General features: G+C 40.2%; 1 protein-coding gene across 5 annotated transcripts in view; it reads left to right on the top strand.

Moving 5' to 3' along the window:
• RBMS1 (RNA binding motif single stranded interacting protein 1) overlaps window positions 1-13,098 on the top strand; it is a 119,899-nt gene extending 106,801 nt beyond the window's left edge. For all 5 annotated transcript variants that reach the window (XM_077936619.1, XM_077936616.1, XM_077936613.1 and 2 more), the window contains exons 8-14: window positions 1,324-1,373; window positions 1,454-1,547; window positions 3,891-3,935; window positions 7,014-7,124; window positions 8,422-8,502; window positions 8,807-8,891; window positions 10,447-13,098. In XM_077936619.1, coding sequence (XP_077792745.1) covers window positions 1,324-1,373; window positions 1,454-1,547; window positions 3,891-3,935; window positions 7,014-7,124; window positions 8,422-8,502; window positions 8,807-8,884 — 459 coding nt within the window. In that variant the 3' untranslated portion in view covers window positions 8,885-8,891; window positions 10,447-13,098. The remainder of the gene's footprint in view (window positions 1-1,323; window positions 1,374-1,453; window positions 1,548-3,890; window positions 3,936-7,013; window positions 7,125-8,421; window positions 8,503-8,806; window positions 8,892-10,446) is intronic.
• Window positions 13,099-14,565: the final 1,467 nt, after the last annotated feature.

Genomic DNA, 14,565 nt, shown 5'->3' with positions numbered 1-14,565 from the left:
CCATATTCAACCAACTTATTGTGTTAGCGGAAACCAGTGCTAGGATTCCCATGAGTGCAATGGGAATTCCCGCCAGCAGTACTTCTCCCCCTACACACCCTCCCTGAATCTGTTCTTGAGGGACTGGAAAACTACCAGAACAGTGCACTATAGGAAGGGAGGGGAGATAATTCCATGAACACACACATTTCTACCTCCTTAGTCCTATGTTGAGTACAAGCCATTGTAATTATATGAATGCAACCCATTGTAAATATTTCATATGAATGTATTTTCTTTTGCTGTGTGTGTGTGTGTGTGTGTGTGTGTGTGTGTGTGTTTAAGGCTGACTTTTCTTAAATAATACATAGTAGCTCACAAACAAACTCAATAAAAACACTAGCAAAGTCAGTAGATAAATAGTCAACTATCTATAACCAAATCAGCATGATATAATTAATCAGGGGAAATCCAGGGAAGCAGAAAATCGTCTGCTTTAGAAAAGCAAGATTCGCTGACCCAATAGTCTTTATTTTTAAAGCCAGCTTTTAGCCTGGTGTCTGAAGGCAAATAACACTGGATCCAGTTGGGCGTCCCAATAAAATGGCTGCAAATACTGCCCCACTGCTAGTACATCACTCTAGAACAGCCTTTCTCAACCTGTGGGTCCCCAGATGTTGTTGAACTACAACTCCCATCACCCCTACCTAGCAAGGCTAGAGCTCAGGGATGATGGGAGTTGTAGTCCAACAACATCTGGGGACCCACAAGTTTACAACCACTGCTCTAGAACTTACTGCACATAATTTAACATCTCAGCTGTGTTCCTGCACACTGTTTCACATGCATGTAAGCTGGGCCTTTTTGAGAGGCAGATCTTACCAACAGCTTCTCAAAAGAGATGGTACTTTCTTTATTTAAGGTATTTATAAGCCGCTTAATTACAAAAGTTTCTTAGTGGTGCACATAAAAATAATAAAAAAATTATACAGTGGATACACACATGGGTCCAATGGTACTTTGGTGTATAATTGCAGAGCAGCCATTGCAACGTAATAGAAGCAAGACTGTCCTGGTGTTGTAGGGAATGAGGAAGCCCTTGTGTATTCAGAAGCTCCATGTCCTTGCAAGAAGCTTCTGGATTGGGTCCATAATCTTTTAATGCATAAGGGAGATCCAAAACAGGTTACTTACTGCATATCACTTGTGCCAACAAAATTTCACAAAACATAAGGCAGTACTGGCAACTTTGACTATTTCAGACAGATGGGCTAGTGCTAATGTTTTAGTTTGGAGTGGTAGCCAATCTTTTCATTGAGTATATGTTTTATCCCTTCCCTAAAGGCTGGAATGACACTTACGTATGATCCAACTACAGCTGCTTTACAAAATGGGTATGTACAATCAGACAATAAATATAAGTTATTCCATGGTACCCTTTTAAAGGTATTAATAAAGGTGTTTGTGCTTTTAGATTTTATCATTCGCCATACAGTATTGCAACAAACAGAATGATCACTCAGACGTCTATCACGCCATATATTGCTTCTCCAGTTTCTGCATACCAGGTCTGTATTTCAAGATGGAAGGATAAGCTATTAAAATACTTGGTAGGAATTTGTGTAGAGCTCACATGAAGGCTTTGTGGAATGCAATACCTTACCATTTTTGTCATTCTATGTATAAAACAGCCGGAGACAGAAAGGGAAACACAAGAAACTTGCTTTTGAAGTATTCTTGGTTTCCTGTAGAACAGAAATCAGTGTGTGGAGTATGATGAAATAGAAGCTTGTCTGCTTAATTTTACTGCTAAGGCAGATGTCATTGTGTTTTTTTCAGTGAGGAGATGAGTAATGGCAAGACAAGCTTCTGTGAAAGAGAGCTTGCTTACCACTTTCAAACATATCCTGCAAGTGCACAGTAAACTCCCCCCAAAACCTGGTTCAGGTCAGCAGTTTTAAATACACACTGCCTGGAGGTGCAGGGACACTCTGAAGAGCTAAAGCGAAAGACCTCAGCCAGTCTCAATGGGGAGAGATGGATGGTTGCAAGGAAGCAAATGTCCTGCTGTTTGCTTTCCTTTGACTCAGCTCAGTACCCCACACATAGAGGATTTGGCAATGAAGGGGGAGAGAGAGCTTGTGTTCATTCCCTGATGCCAAGACAAGTTGCTACAGTGGTTTCTGTGGAGGTCTGACCCTACATCCCATGTGTTCTCAGGACACTTTACCAGCCTCTCCAGGATTTATAGGCCACCAGATTAGGAGAAATGGGTGGGAAGTGGTAAGGGGAATCCTGCTACTCCATTTACTCTAAACCTCTCTTGTGTCCCTTTGTGAGTCTCTTTCTTTCTCTTTCTAAAGACACTGAGCATGGGAAAGAGGCATGGTTTGGGAAGTGGGGTTGAACTGCTGTGGGTGAAGGTTGTACATGCACACTTCCCCTCATGCTTCCAGGAAATATCTCTGGTAGCAAAGGTCAAAGTTGTGTGTGTTAACACTTGGCCCATTAGAAGAGGAAACTGTTCTGGTTTCAGGGAAGAGAGCTTTGTTCAGCCAACACAAGATCCTGCGGCTCTCCTCAGGGTTAGGATAGGCTGAATGCTGGGCTGGTCACAAGGAGAACAGTAAACCCCCCTGCCCTCACTGGAGCTTCCATACAGAGAAGGGACTCTGGGGACATCTGCACCACATCTCATTTGGGTATGTTAGCCACTTCCCCAGAATTCTCCTGCCTGCAAGTTCCCAAAAGCAACCGAAAAGGAGGGCTCAAGAGAACATGCAGTGAAAAGTGATGGGTGAGATCAAAGAACAGAGCCTCCATCCCTCTGCCTCTCCACTTCTCCACTAACCTCCCCAGAGCTAGGTACAGGAGGGAGTGGTAGAAGGATGCATCACAACTCTCCTCTTACTTCAGGTCCTCAGTTTGATTTTTTTTAAAGGCAAATTTTACTTACACTTTGTTTTCCAGTCAGTCTCTAAACCTACCAAACTGCCAACTCAGTATGTTGTTCTAGTTCTAATCAGTACTTATTGGAAAAGGAAAGCAGCATTTAAACACTCTTGTTTAGTTATCCAAACAAAGAAGGATCTAGGGCTGCAGTTGTATGTTGTGGAATAGCTTCTTCTCCGTTACCCCGCCTCCCAATTTCCAGCTGTTCCTTATCAGACCTAAGGAACAATTTCCCCTAGTTTCTTGAATCTCTACTTTTCCCAACTAGCTGTTACTTTTACGGAAGATTTCCCCCTCCCTTCAAAAATAAAAGCAGAATAGCTGCTGAGCATATTTATGAGAATCTTCTGCAGTTAACCTGCCATCGCAGTTGGGCATTCTACCAGGGCTCAAGCCATCTCTGATAATGCAAATCTCAGTCAGTTGGAGAGAGAGGAAACAGATGTTACCACTTAGCAGAACCACTCCCTCTCCATGCTCTCTGAGAAAAGCACACAGAGAAGATCACATCCTGTACTCTGGCTGTCTTTGTGATGTCGGAACAGGATTGTCAGTGTTCGGCTTGCTGCATGCTGAGTAAAAGTGAATATTGAACTGATCATACTTTTCATTCCAGTTCTTCCTAAGAGTGAACTTGAGGAACTGGAGATTTCTCTCTTTACTCTCTGTGCCATACTACCACCATCTCAGAACTTCTGTTGAAATTGTCTGTGCATAATATTTTTTTTTGGGGGGGGTGCACTTAATAAGAGAAAGGAGAAGGCTGTGATTTAATTCAGGCTTTTCCCATTCTTGTGCTTCAAAAAGGGTTATTGCAATTCTTAGCACTTGTAGGCAGCAATGAAAGCCAGAACAATGAGTTAAGATGAAAGCATGATGCTTTGAAATGTGTGTAATATATACATTAAAGTTGTGAATATTGTTTTCTTAACAAAACAAAACCTTTTCATTATCTACAGAGCCCTTCATGGATGCAGCCTCAACCATATATAATGCAGCATCCTGTAAGTTTGCATACTTTCACCTATGTCAGCTTAGGATCAATATTCTTATTTGTTCCTCATTTTCATTAGTTATTTCGTTCTCTGGTGGGCGCTATTTCTTAATGCCCACACTAAATAATATCCAACTGGTATGGCTTTCTGCAGCCCAATAATAGATAGCCTAGCCTTATGCCAAGTCTTCGTAGCGTGAACAGTAGAATCTTGATGGGTGGCTATTGAATTGATTCTGGCAACATCCAATGGAATGAAGTAATAACTGGGAGTAGTAGAGGGGGGAGAGGGAAAGCTGTGCAATGGGGGCCAGGAACCTGTGGCTCTGCAGATATTGTGGATGACAACTTCCATCATTTCTGACCATTGGCTGTGTTGGTTGGGGCTCATGGAAGTTAGAAGTCAAATTTTGGTTAAAAGACAGAGGTAAGGAAGAGGTTAATGTAAACAAAAAGCTGCTTGGTCCTTCTAGTATTGTCTACACTGACTAGCAATGGCTCTCCAGGTCAGGGTCTCTCCCAGTCCTACCTGGAGATCCTGGAGATCCAACCTTGGACTTCTGGCATGTAAAGCAATTGCTCTACTAGTAAGCTACAGCCCTTCCCCAGGTAAAAGAGCCAAGGTAATTAAGAGTTTGTTGTTGAAGAAGCATATGCACGCACCTGTACAGAGCAGGGGAGGAACAAAGCTCCATTAACATATAAATATCGCACAGACTATACATGCCTCTTAATCTCCTACATTGTACTGCTGCATGGCAGATGCAAAAGAGAACCGTATTCATACAGCAATGACAATACACATAAAGGTTTCTTGTGTTAATGTATGCAGTGTCACGGCTTGCAAACAATAGCACTTTAGAATCTAGCATAGACAACGTATTGGTGTTGATCTCCGTACAGCTATCAAAATCCAAATCATCTTTGATTATGCCTTTTCTACATATGAAAGCAAATGCAATTGTCTTGGACACTTAGATTCTCTTGATACTTCCTATTAGAATAATTAGAATAGCTGGATTCGTCTCTCACAAGTGCAATGATAGCACTTAACAAATGTTCCAAAATAATAAACAATATGCAAATCGAAAGCAAAGCAGTTAAAGACAAGGCACTGAGATTGCTGGGCTATTATGCTGCATCATGTAAGCCTCCCACAGATGTATAGTTCTGACACACAAAAGCTCCCTGTCTGTGGTCTCTAAAGGTTAGGGTTTGACTTTTTCTATGTGCACATTTTTGACACTGAATTTAATTTAAAGAACCTTGCAACCTATGGGGCAGTGATACCCCCCCATATTTGTGGAACACAGTGCTTGTGTTTTAATTCCTTACCCCAGTACAGTCCACAGTTCTCAAATGACTTGGTCAGAAAAAAATCCTATTGGCAGAACATAAAGAGTCCTGCCAGATTAGACCAAAGGTCCATCTAGTTCAGCATCTTGTTTCTCACACTGGCCAGCCAGATGCTTCAGGGAAGCACGTAGGCAGGAAGGACATGGAGGTCATAGTTCTTTATTCCCTTACTCTTTGAGAGCTGCTCCAGATTAAGGTGGTTGGGGGTACTTTAAGTTGGGGACTTAAAGAAAAGCAAGTTTAAGCCATGGATAACAATCACCATGCATGTCTTGGGTTGCATGTGTTGGGTTGCCTGCAGTCTATCACTGGCTGCTGAATTTTTCACAGGTAAAATGCCAATAGAGGTGTGATTGCAACTGATTTTCTCAATACCAGTTAAAATCCATGCCCATACTTGGAACGTAGTAGGCTGAATCCAGCATTACAAAAGTAGGGGACGGGCTTTCCTGCTCCTTACCCACTGCAGAACACACGCAATACATCAACCACCTGCAAACCTCTCCTGAGTGTCAGAGGAGCCACACTGAATACTTGGAATGTGCCAGGAGAAATTGCTGGTAATTAGGCAAAGCAGCTTGTGCAGTCAGATATCTGCTTCGGTGAAACTGGGCAGAGCCCATATTCTTCTGTATAGTGCCCAGTATAACATTAATCTCCTTTAAAGTCCTAGCTGGGAATAACTTTGATAGCTGATTCCAAAATTCATCCAGTTTAATATAAAAGACTGACTTTGTTAGCATTGCATTCCAAACACATAGTCTTAACGCAAAACCTTTTGGAGTATGTTGAACCCCACAAAGTTAAATTCCTTAATGGGATATCAGGAAATCCTGGAGGAAGGAAAATGGAGGTGAGGGTTGGTGAAATACTAGGTTCATAATCGGGGGTAGTGGGGTGGTGGGTGGGAAGAAACAACAAAAATGCCAAAGGGAAATATTAGGAGCCTAATAAGATAATGGAAGGGGTCCAATGTATTTCAATACCCTAATAGTGTTCTTTTCCCCTGGAAGAATGTTATAAATAAATAAAAATCAGTGTTGTTTGTTTGCATCATGAGCGTGTTAAGATAAAGCCAACTTGGAGCAGAATTAATCCCCTAGGATAAAATTTTGTTCTCTGGCCCAACAGACCCATGCAATGCTTTGTAACAAGTGTTTGTCTTGAGATGTAAACAAGCAGGGAAGTGAGAATATTTCAAGGACTGCGGGGAGGGGGGAGAATCCCAATGAGATGCAACTGCAAAACATGGAATTTTATACAGGATAATGAAGTTCCTGGTGATAGATTGGATCCCAATTAGCTTTGCTAGTTTCGTTTTCCCCCATTCATTTCAGTAGGGGAACCCCTGATAAGTAGAATCTCTGGGCATTGAGAGGGTTAGACTGACATCACTGTAAGATGTTACCCCATGAATGAACTGTAGGGAGCTGCAGTTCAGAGTAGAATTTTTTCTGCTACAAATCACATGGGTTCTTGGCGAAAAACACAAACTAGAGTGACTCATAGGTGCAGGATTTCATGTATACCCTCAAGTCTTTTCTGACCCATAGATGGATCTTACTATTACTGTATTTGTCACATCACCATGTTTTGCTATCAATGAAGTGTTTCAATTGCATGCAACTTTACAAAAGAAAAATTGAACATGTGTCAGTAAAACGTAAACCAACAGAAGCTGTGTACAACTTTACTGCTTTAATCTGAAACAATTTCCTCCCCACTCTTACAGGGTACTGTATTAACTCCTTCCATGGACCACACCATGTCACTGCAGCCTGCATCAATGATAAGTCCACTGACACAGCAGATGAGTCACCTTTCATTGGGCAGCACTGGAACAGTACGTGGCAATTCTAATAATAATAATAATAATAACACCCAGAAAAAAACTGACATATTTACTATATATTCTGCCCGTAGGAAAGACATTTAGAGTATTCCATCTGTCACATTTTGTTTTCACTGACCAGTAATTGCATGTGCATTATAAATCCATTTTCTATTGCAATGCATCTTAGTCACTTGGGGAAATTTTACTTTTAATATTAAAGAGGTAAAACCTGGCTACCATTGACAGCTTTGAGCAGTGTAAGGCTGAATCTTGCCAATCTTCCTTTATCTATCAGAATAGAGGGGATGGGGTGGGGGGGCTTGGACGGGGTTCTCCACCAAAATGTGTTATCTGAACTGTCAGTGCTGATAACACTACTATGGATGTATGTTTTTGGATCGCAGCATAAATCATCCTGTCATCTCCTTGTCCCTAGGCTGGGGATAAGAATTGGCATTGCCAAATGGACCCTCTGTCCTAAAGGGAAGATGTATTGCCAGTGTCTTTAGAAATATCACTCTTAGCAGCAATTTTGAGAAGACCCAATTCCTTTTCTTCTTACATCCTAAAGCAAAAACAAAACCCATTGCTGTTGGGCTTTCTATGTGTTTTGAATTATTTGGGTGGTATCCAAAGACACGCTAATGCATGTGGAGGGCATGCATCATTGAAGGGCTGCGCTGCATTATGTTTTATGCTGGAATGCTGCATAAGAAAGGTGAAATTCGAAGATGGTCTTTTCTGTGCAACCTCATGTAAAGGAAGTGTTGTGCAACCTGTTTATTAGATCACACTTTTGAAAGCATTTGTGGAACACTACCAGCGGCTTAGGGACGTGGGTGGCGCTGTGGGTTAAACCACAGAACCTAGGACTTGCCGATCAGAAGGTCAGCGGTTTGAATCCCCGTGACAGGGTGAGCTCCTGTTGCTCGGTCCCTGCTCCTGCCAACCTAGCAGTTCGAAAGCACGTCAAAGTGCAAGTAGATAAATAGGTACCGCTCTGGTAGGAAGGTAAACGGCGTTACCGTGCACTGCTCTGGTTCGCCAGAAGCGGCTTAGTCATGCTGGCCGTACCCCGAAGCTGTCTGCGGACAAACGCCGGCTCCCTCGGCCAATAAAGCAAGATGAGCACCGCAACCCCAGAGTCGGTCACGACTGGACCTAATGGTCAGGGGTACCTTTACCTTTACCTTTACCTTTACTAGTGGCTTATCTCCCTTCCTTTCACATTTGTTTTGGGTCGAACCATCTGTTGTGTGTATTAGTTTCATTTAGCTGAATACACTAATCTCTTTTTCCTTTGCAGTACATGCCTGCCACAACAGCTATGCAAGGAGCCTACATACCCCAGTACACACACGTTCAGACAGCAGCTGTTCCAGTTGAGGTAGTTTTTCTTTTTAATTAATGGGAGAACCTTTTAGTTAAAATCCATTATTTACATCATACATAATGTTTCAATAAATGTAACTTGCTGAAATGACATCAGTGCTGCAATAAGCAAAAGATGTCATTGGTACGAATCCTGCATCTGCCCCCCCCCCTCCCCGAGTGCTCTTCAGGAAGGGATATAAACTATGGAAGATGCACAGGCAGTCAATGATAAAACTCAAGACAAATTTACCCTTTGTAATACCACAGCTAATAATTAGATGCTGTGTGTCTCCTGCTTACAATCTCTTCTCTCACAGGAAGCCAGTGGTCAACAGCAAGTTACAGTAGAGACGTCCAGTGATCATTCGCCATATACTTATCAGCAAAACAAGTAATCGTGAGGTAAAGTTGCTTTCATGTTTCTTTGAAAAAATAATTGGAGGGAAAACACTCTTCATGTAGTATATTCAGACACTTCCAATCATTTTCTGGAGCCTTTTTGATGTTCAGTTAATGATGCAACAAACTGAGAACCTGCATGCATGTTCCATAGATGCCATACCATACACTTGGTACATTGAACATCTTCAGAATATCTGTGACTTACCAAAGTTGGCTTGTATGAACTATCAGTTTGTCAAACGTATTATAAAAGTGACTTAACAACTCCAGATAAAGCGATTTACCAAGTTCTCTGTTTATGGTTGTTGCAGCAAATTGTTTAGGGCACTGAGCTACTGGATCTATAATTTTCATTGGACCATTGACCCATCCCCATATACATGTGTGGCAGCTGTTCCAAATAGTGCCATATTACTATATTTGATTTAACAGCTTTACCTGGAATCATTAAATCATTTTTAAAATAAGCTTTTAGATAAATATCTACCTACCTAAATATCATACATTTGTTATTCAAATAATAATTTTATTACTTGTACCCTACCCATCTGACTGGATTGCCCCAGCCACTCTGGGCAGATTCATTGTTTCATACATGAGATACTTCATTGCTAATTGAAGATGGCAGCAATACTTTAATGAATTAGTGGCAAAGAGAAGCACAATCCTATAGGAAAGTCTGTGCCTGTGAATAAGAGGACAACAAAGTAGGTGCCAGGCAGATCTCTCTAGGGAGGCCAGAGAGCACCACCACAGAGAAGGCTGCTGACCTTGCCTCACAAGGCAAGAGAACCTGCAGAGCATCTCAGCTGTAGCTACAGGCATGCACATATGGAAACAAGTGGCCCTTGAAGTATCCTCATCCTAAGTCACAAAGGACTTTTAAAGGTCAAAATCAGTTCTTTGAATTGGACCTGGAAATGGATGGGAACCACTGCAACTGGCGTGGTGTCAGTGTAACATGATCCTAATGCCCACTGTCACTTAGTTCAGATTGCAGTTGTGAGATAACTAACATCAATATTCAATGTATCTTCAACACATTTGAGTATTGACACTGAGGAACTTGAGTCTTTTTGAAAACCTTATCTTACTGTAACTTGGTCATGAATCTGCCCCACAACAACATCCTCTGCCCTGCACATGAGACCTATTTGAAGGATCCAGCCTACATTTGTGATTGTAAGTTGTTTTTAAAAGCTTGTAATGTGTTTTAAATTGTTGTAATGTAACCTGGAATCTTAGGGTGAAGTGGAGGTAAAAAATTAAGTGGATGATATTGATGTGGAAAAGTATGTGTCCTTCCTCTATGCTCAGATCAGTATAGCTTCTCCATTCTATATGCTTAATGCAGTCCCAGGAACCAGAAGTATAAACCCTTTGGCCAAAGTAACCACATGCAGAAATCTGCCTGTACATACACAGGCACAAAGAATATGTAGTTATCTGCTTTTTTCTATTTCTAGACTCACAGAGTCAGGTCACACAGGCTATAAATGCTATGAATCAGAAGAGTACAACTAAATTCTACTTTTACTTTTTCTCTCTCTTTCAGAAATGTGTTGTTGACCTCGCCTGGAGAAGGATGCAAAGGCTGAAACAATCATGGATTTTACTGATCAATTGTGCTTTAGAAATTATTGACAGTTTTGCACAGGTTCTTGAAAACGTTATTTATAATGAAATCAACTGAAACTATTTTTGCTATAAGTTCTATAAGGTGCATAAAGAAAAAGAAAAAAAAATCCTTAAATTCATCCTAGTAGCTGTTTCCTTCCCCCTCCCCCCTTGAACAGGTTTATTTTAGTAAGAAATTTTTTATCAAGTATTAACGACGCAAAAAAATAAAATAAAGGTAAATAATTAAATAAATGGGGGGGAAATCTGTCCATGCACAGATTGCAATGGAGACATGTTCACGTGCATGACAGAATCAGTCTCTTGGTTTGTTTTTGTTTTTGTTTTACCGTATTAAGATTTTGTTTTTGTTTTTTGAAGTTTAAACTAGTAAAAACATCCATGCCGATGTTCTGTGCTTGCCGTGTGAGTGTCGCTATAGTGCAGTGTTGCAGTTGTAGGGTCTATTTTCATAGCTTTCTCTCTCTCTCTTTTTCTTTTAAGGTAGTGTGAAGTGTCTTATCCTTTTTCTATCAATTCCAATTTGCCTTAACTCTTTTAATGCTGTAGCTGTTTCAGTACGTAGTCCAAACTAATGGTGTAGAATGCTTTTGACCAAATGAGCTGGTCTATTATGCCTTGTAAAACAGCAGGATAGGGCTTTTAACAGGTAGTCGATTAAAATTGCTGAAAAATTTGGCTTTTTAAAAATGTGTAGTAGGTGTTTTTAATGATTTTGTTTCCCCTCACATAATAATGTAAGGTTGTGAAATGCAAGATTGGGGGGTAGGGAAATGTTTTGTGTGAAACACATTTTCTGACTGGGGAAATTTTAATAGGATAAATTGTTTGTAAGGCCTTATGCCAATTAGTTTTCCTCTGCTAGTTAGGAACTCTGCTGTATGATGCAATGTAAAAAAAAAAAATCTTTTTGCCTTTTTCCAGAAGATAATTGATGTTCTAGTTTTAGGGTGGGGGAGTTTTGGGGATGGGGAATCCACAGAATGTTTCTGTCCTTCCTTTCTAGTAATGAATAGTGCTTTAGAATGATGCTGTGCAGAGAAAATAGCAAATAGAAGCGTTTGCTTTTACAGCAAAGGCAAAAGCTAAAAGACTTTTTTCAAAACATAAGCTGAGATGTAAGTAGAAAACATACTAGATTGGGTACTAGCTCTCTATATTAGGTAAATAAAGACTTGGCACTTTTTAAAGGTAACTTTACCAAAGAACAAAGAGCCAGTAACCAATAATTCTGATTTTGTCTCAGCAGTTATGTCTTCTGTACTCTTTTAATTTTGTTGCCGGACCAGTTTGCGGTTAGAAGAATGTGCCTTTTTTTGTACATTTGCATTTAGGTTTTATAATTTTTAATTGATGTATGGACACAAACAAACAAACAAAAAGCATGAAGGAAGACTTGGATCCAAGCAGTGCCACACTTTACATCATCACTACAAGTGTTAAGTGTAAAGAAGAAGAAGAAGAAAATACAATTTTGAAACTATGAAATTCCTGATTTAACAAATACACTGTTATTTGTACTTTTTACACATTAGATGATAAAACTCACTGCTATTAAAGCTCATTTTATTATGATCGCATGTGTATTAAATCAAACGGTAAATTAAGTTGTCTTCCAAAACTGTGTACTTGTCTGGTCAGCTGTGTATGATCAGTTATCTACCTCAAGGCTTATTTCCTTTTGTAATGGGACAGGTTGCTGGCCCTCCCTGTTACCACAGACCAAATCATCCTAGCTCAGGAGCTAGGCCTAAGCAATTCTTTCTTTTCACTTATTTTTTTTTTTAAGTTTTTAAATTTTATGTGAGTATTCAAGTACAGATGTCAGTGACATTTCATAGTTTCAAAAGTCAATGCTGCTCTGAGAAGTGTAGATTCTAGTAAATTACATAGTCATAAGAAATGTGTTTGTTTCTTTTTGTTTTTGTTCTTTTGTTTTTTAAAAAAAAAAGTTTAAAAAGTTGTGGTATTATTGGTTCTATGCTCCCTGGAATTGACTGCTTTGTCAAAGTTCAGACTTCTTGCAACTCATTCCCTATAGCTGGTGTATTTCCAGATGTGGGGGGAGAAGATGTGGGGGCAGGCAGATATTTGCTACTTGATGTTTTATTTCAATTAGCTAAGCATTAGGGTTAGAGGGAGGGAATAGATGCTGCTAGAAAAGTCTGAACTAAGTGCCATACTCATTATCTGGGTAAGATTTGCAAAATGTAACCTCTGTACATAAAGAAATAATCAGTTACTTAAACATCACATAGTAGACAGCCATTAAATTATAAAAAAAATAATTTATGAAGAAAGACCTTTTGTACAGATTGAAAAAAAAAAGATTTTCATAGAGATATCTATATGATCAAGAGAGTTAATTTTTTATTTTTGTTTTACTAGTGCCACAAACTTGCCAGTGGTAACTTATTTGTCCGGTTCAAGATACTCTGTCATTTTGTTTCCTAGGACTTGTTGTTAAATGCCAAAAGACATTTTTGAACTGTAAATTTGATTAGATCATTAGTTTTTTTCTGTTTTGTTTCTTTTGAAAACTTTTGAATAAAAAAGATCAAAATATAAACTTTTTATGTGTGTTTTTTACCAGTGGGTGGAAACAAGCAGCTGAACTTTATAACTGGAAAAAAGGAGTTGTGGGGGGAGTTAGAAAAAATATTACTTCTATCTCAGGTGAATTTACGTAGGCTTTATTGAAATGAATAGTAACTTTCTCAAACTGTAATATATTATTCTCGAGGAAGAAATGCTACATAATGTAAAATGCTTGAAAATGTAGCTAACATAAACTACCAGCTGCCATAAATGAAACAAGGAGGATTTGTCTCTTCAGTGTCCTTCCATTCCAGACCCAGCATTTTTTGGGAAGATATGGTATCAATAAGCCTCTCACATAATTCTAACCTCATCTAAAATAGTGGCAGTGTTTCCTCTTTATCTTACAATAGTAAAAAGCACATCAAAGGATGTTGGCCAAATATGTAGGAGGAGTTCTTTCAACTTTAGCTCACTTGGCAAGCCTCTACTCTGGGTGGTAGGCTGCCTCTACTCTGGGTGGCACCTTCAGAGAACTTGTTCCTTGCACCAGGACATGTGATCCCTTGTATATAGGAAGGCCCAAGAAAGGGCACTCTCTGTGGCAGTCCCTTAGCTGTCAGATCAGATAAGAGCACAAATTCAGTCAGGCTTGCTTTGGGAAAGTGTGTGAGGGAAGTTATCTAGTGACCTGAAGCAAGCCCTGGTGAATTGCCTGTGCCACATAGAAGAACTGGCTTGATAGGACAGTTGCTCCGTGCCAGAAGATAGCCCTTCCACAGAAGCATCTTGCCATTAAAAGATTTTATCTCCCTGCTTGGCCTATAATGAAATCTGACTAAGAGAATTGGATGATGGGGAGTAGGAAATTCATGGGCATGGGTTTTGGATGCATTTAGATCTCTGTATATTCTTTTATTTACTTTTTAAGCCTGTTAAATTCATCAGTGGCTCAGGGCAGGAAAGATAACGTACTGCTTCTGCGGAACTCAGCTTCTTGTCCATTTTTCATTTGAGACATTCCACAGTGTCTCAAGAGCCAGTGTGGTGTAGTGGTTAGGAGCAGTAGACTCGTAATCTGGTGAACCGGGTTCGCATCTCCACTCCTCCACATGCAGCTGCTGGGTGACCTTGGGCTAGTCACACTTCTCTGAGGTCTCTCAGCCTCACTCACCTCACAGGGTGTCTGTTGTGGGGGAGGAAGTGAAAGGAGATTGTGAGCTGCTTTGAGACTCCTTAGGGTAGCGATAAAGCCAGATATCAAATCCAAACTCAACTCTTCTTCTCTTCTTAATGCCACCAAGACAAAAAGATGAGTGCCTTGAAATGATACAAGGTTTTACCGCCTGGATGAATGGACCAAAGGAGTATATCACACACTTTTTTACACTTTCTTCAACAGACAGATTAGGAATACCCAACTTTAGGGTATCTAAAGGGGGGGCACATTTCGAAACTCTTGTGGGCACCCATTTCAAAGAAGAAGAACTGGAAATGC

Source organism: Podarcis muralis, chromosome 1 (genome assembly GCF_964188315.1).
Source record: "Podarcis muralis chromosome 1, rPodMur119.hap1.1, whole genome shotgun sequence".
NCBI classification, from domain to species: domain Eukaryota; kingdom Metazoa; phylum Chordata; class Lepidosauria; order Squamata; family Lacertidae; genus Podarcis; species Podarcis muralis.
This window is presented reverse-complemented; position numbering and strand designations above follow the sequence as displayed.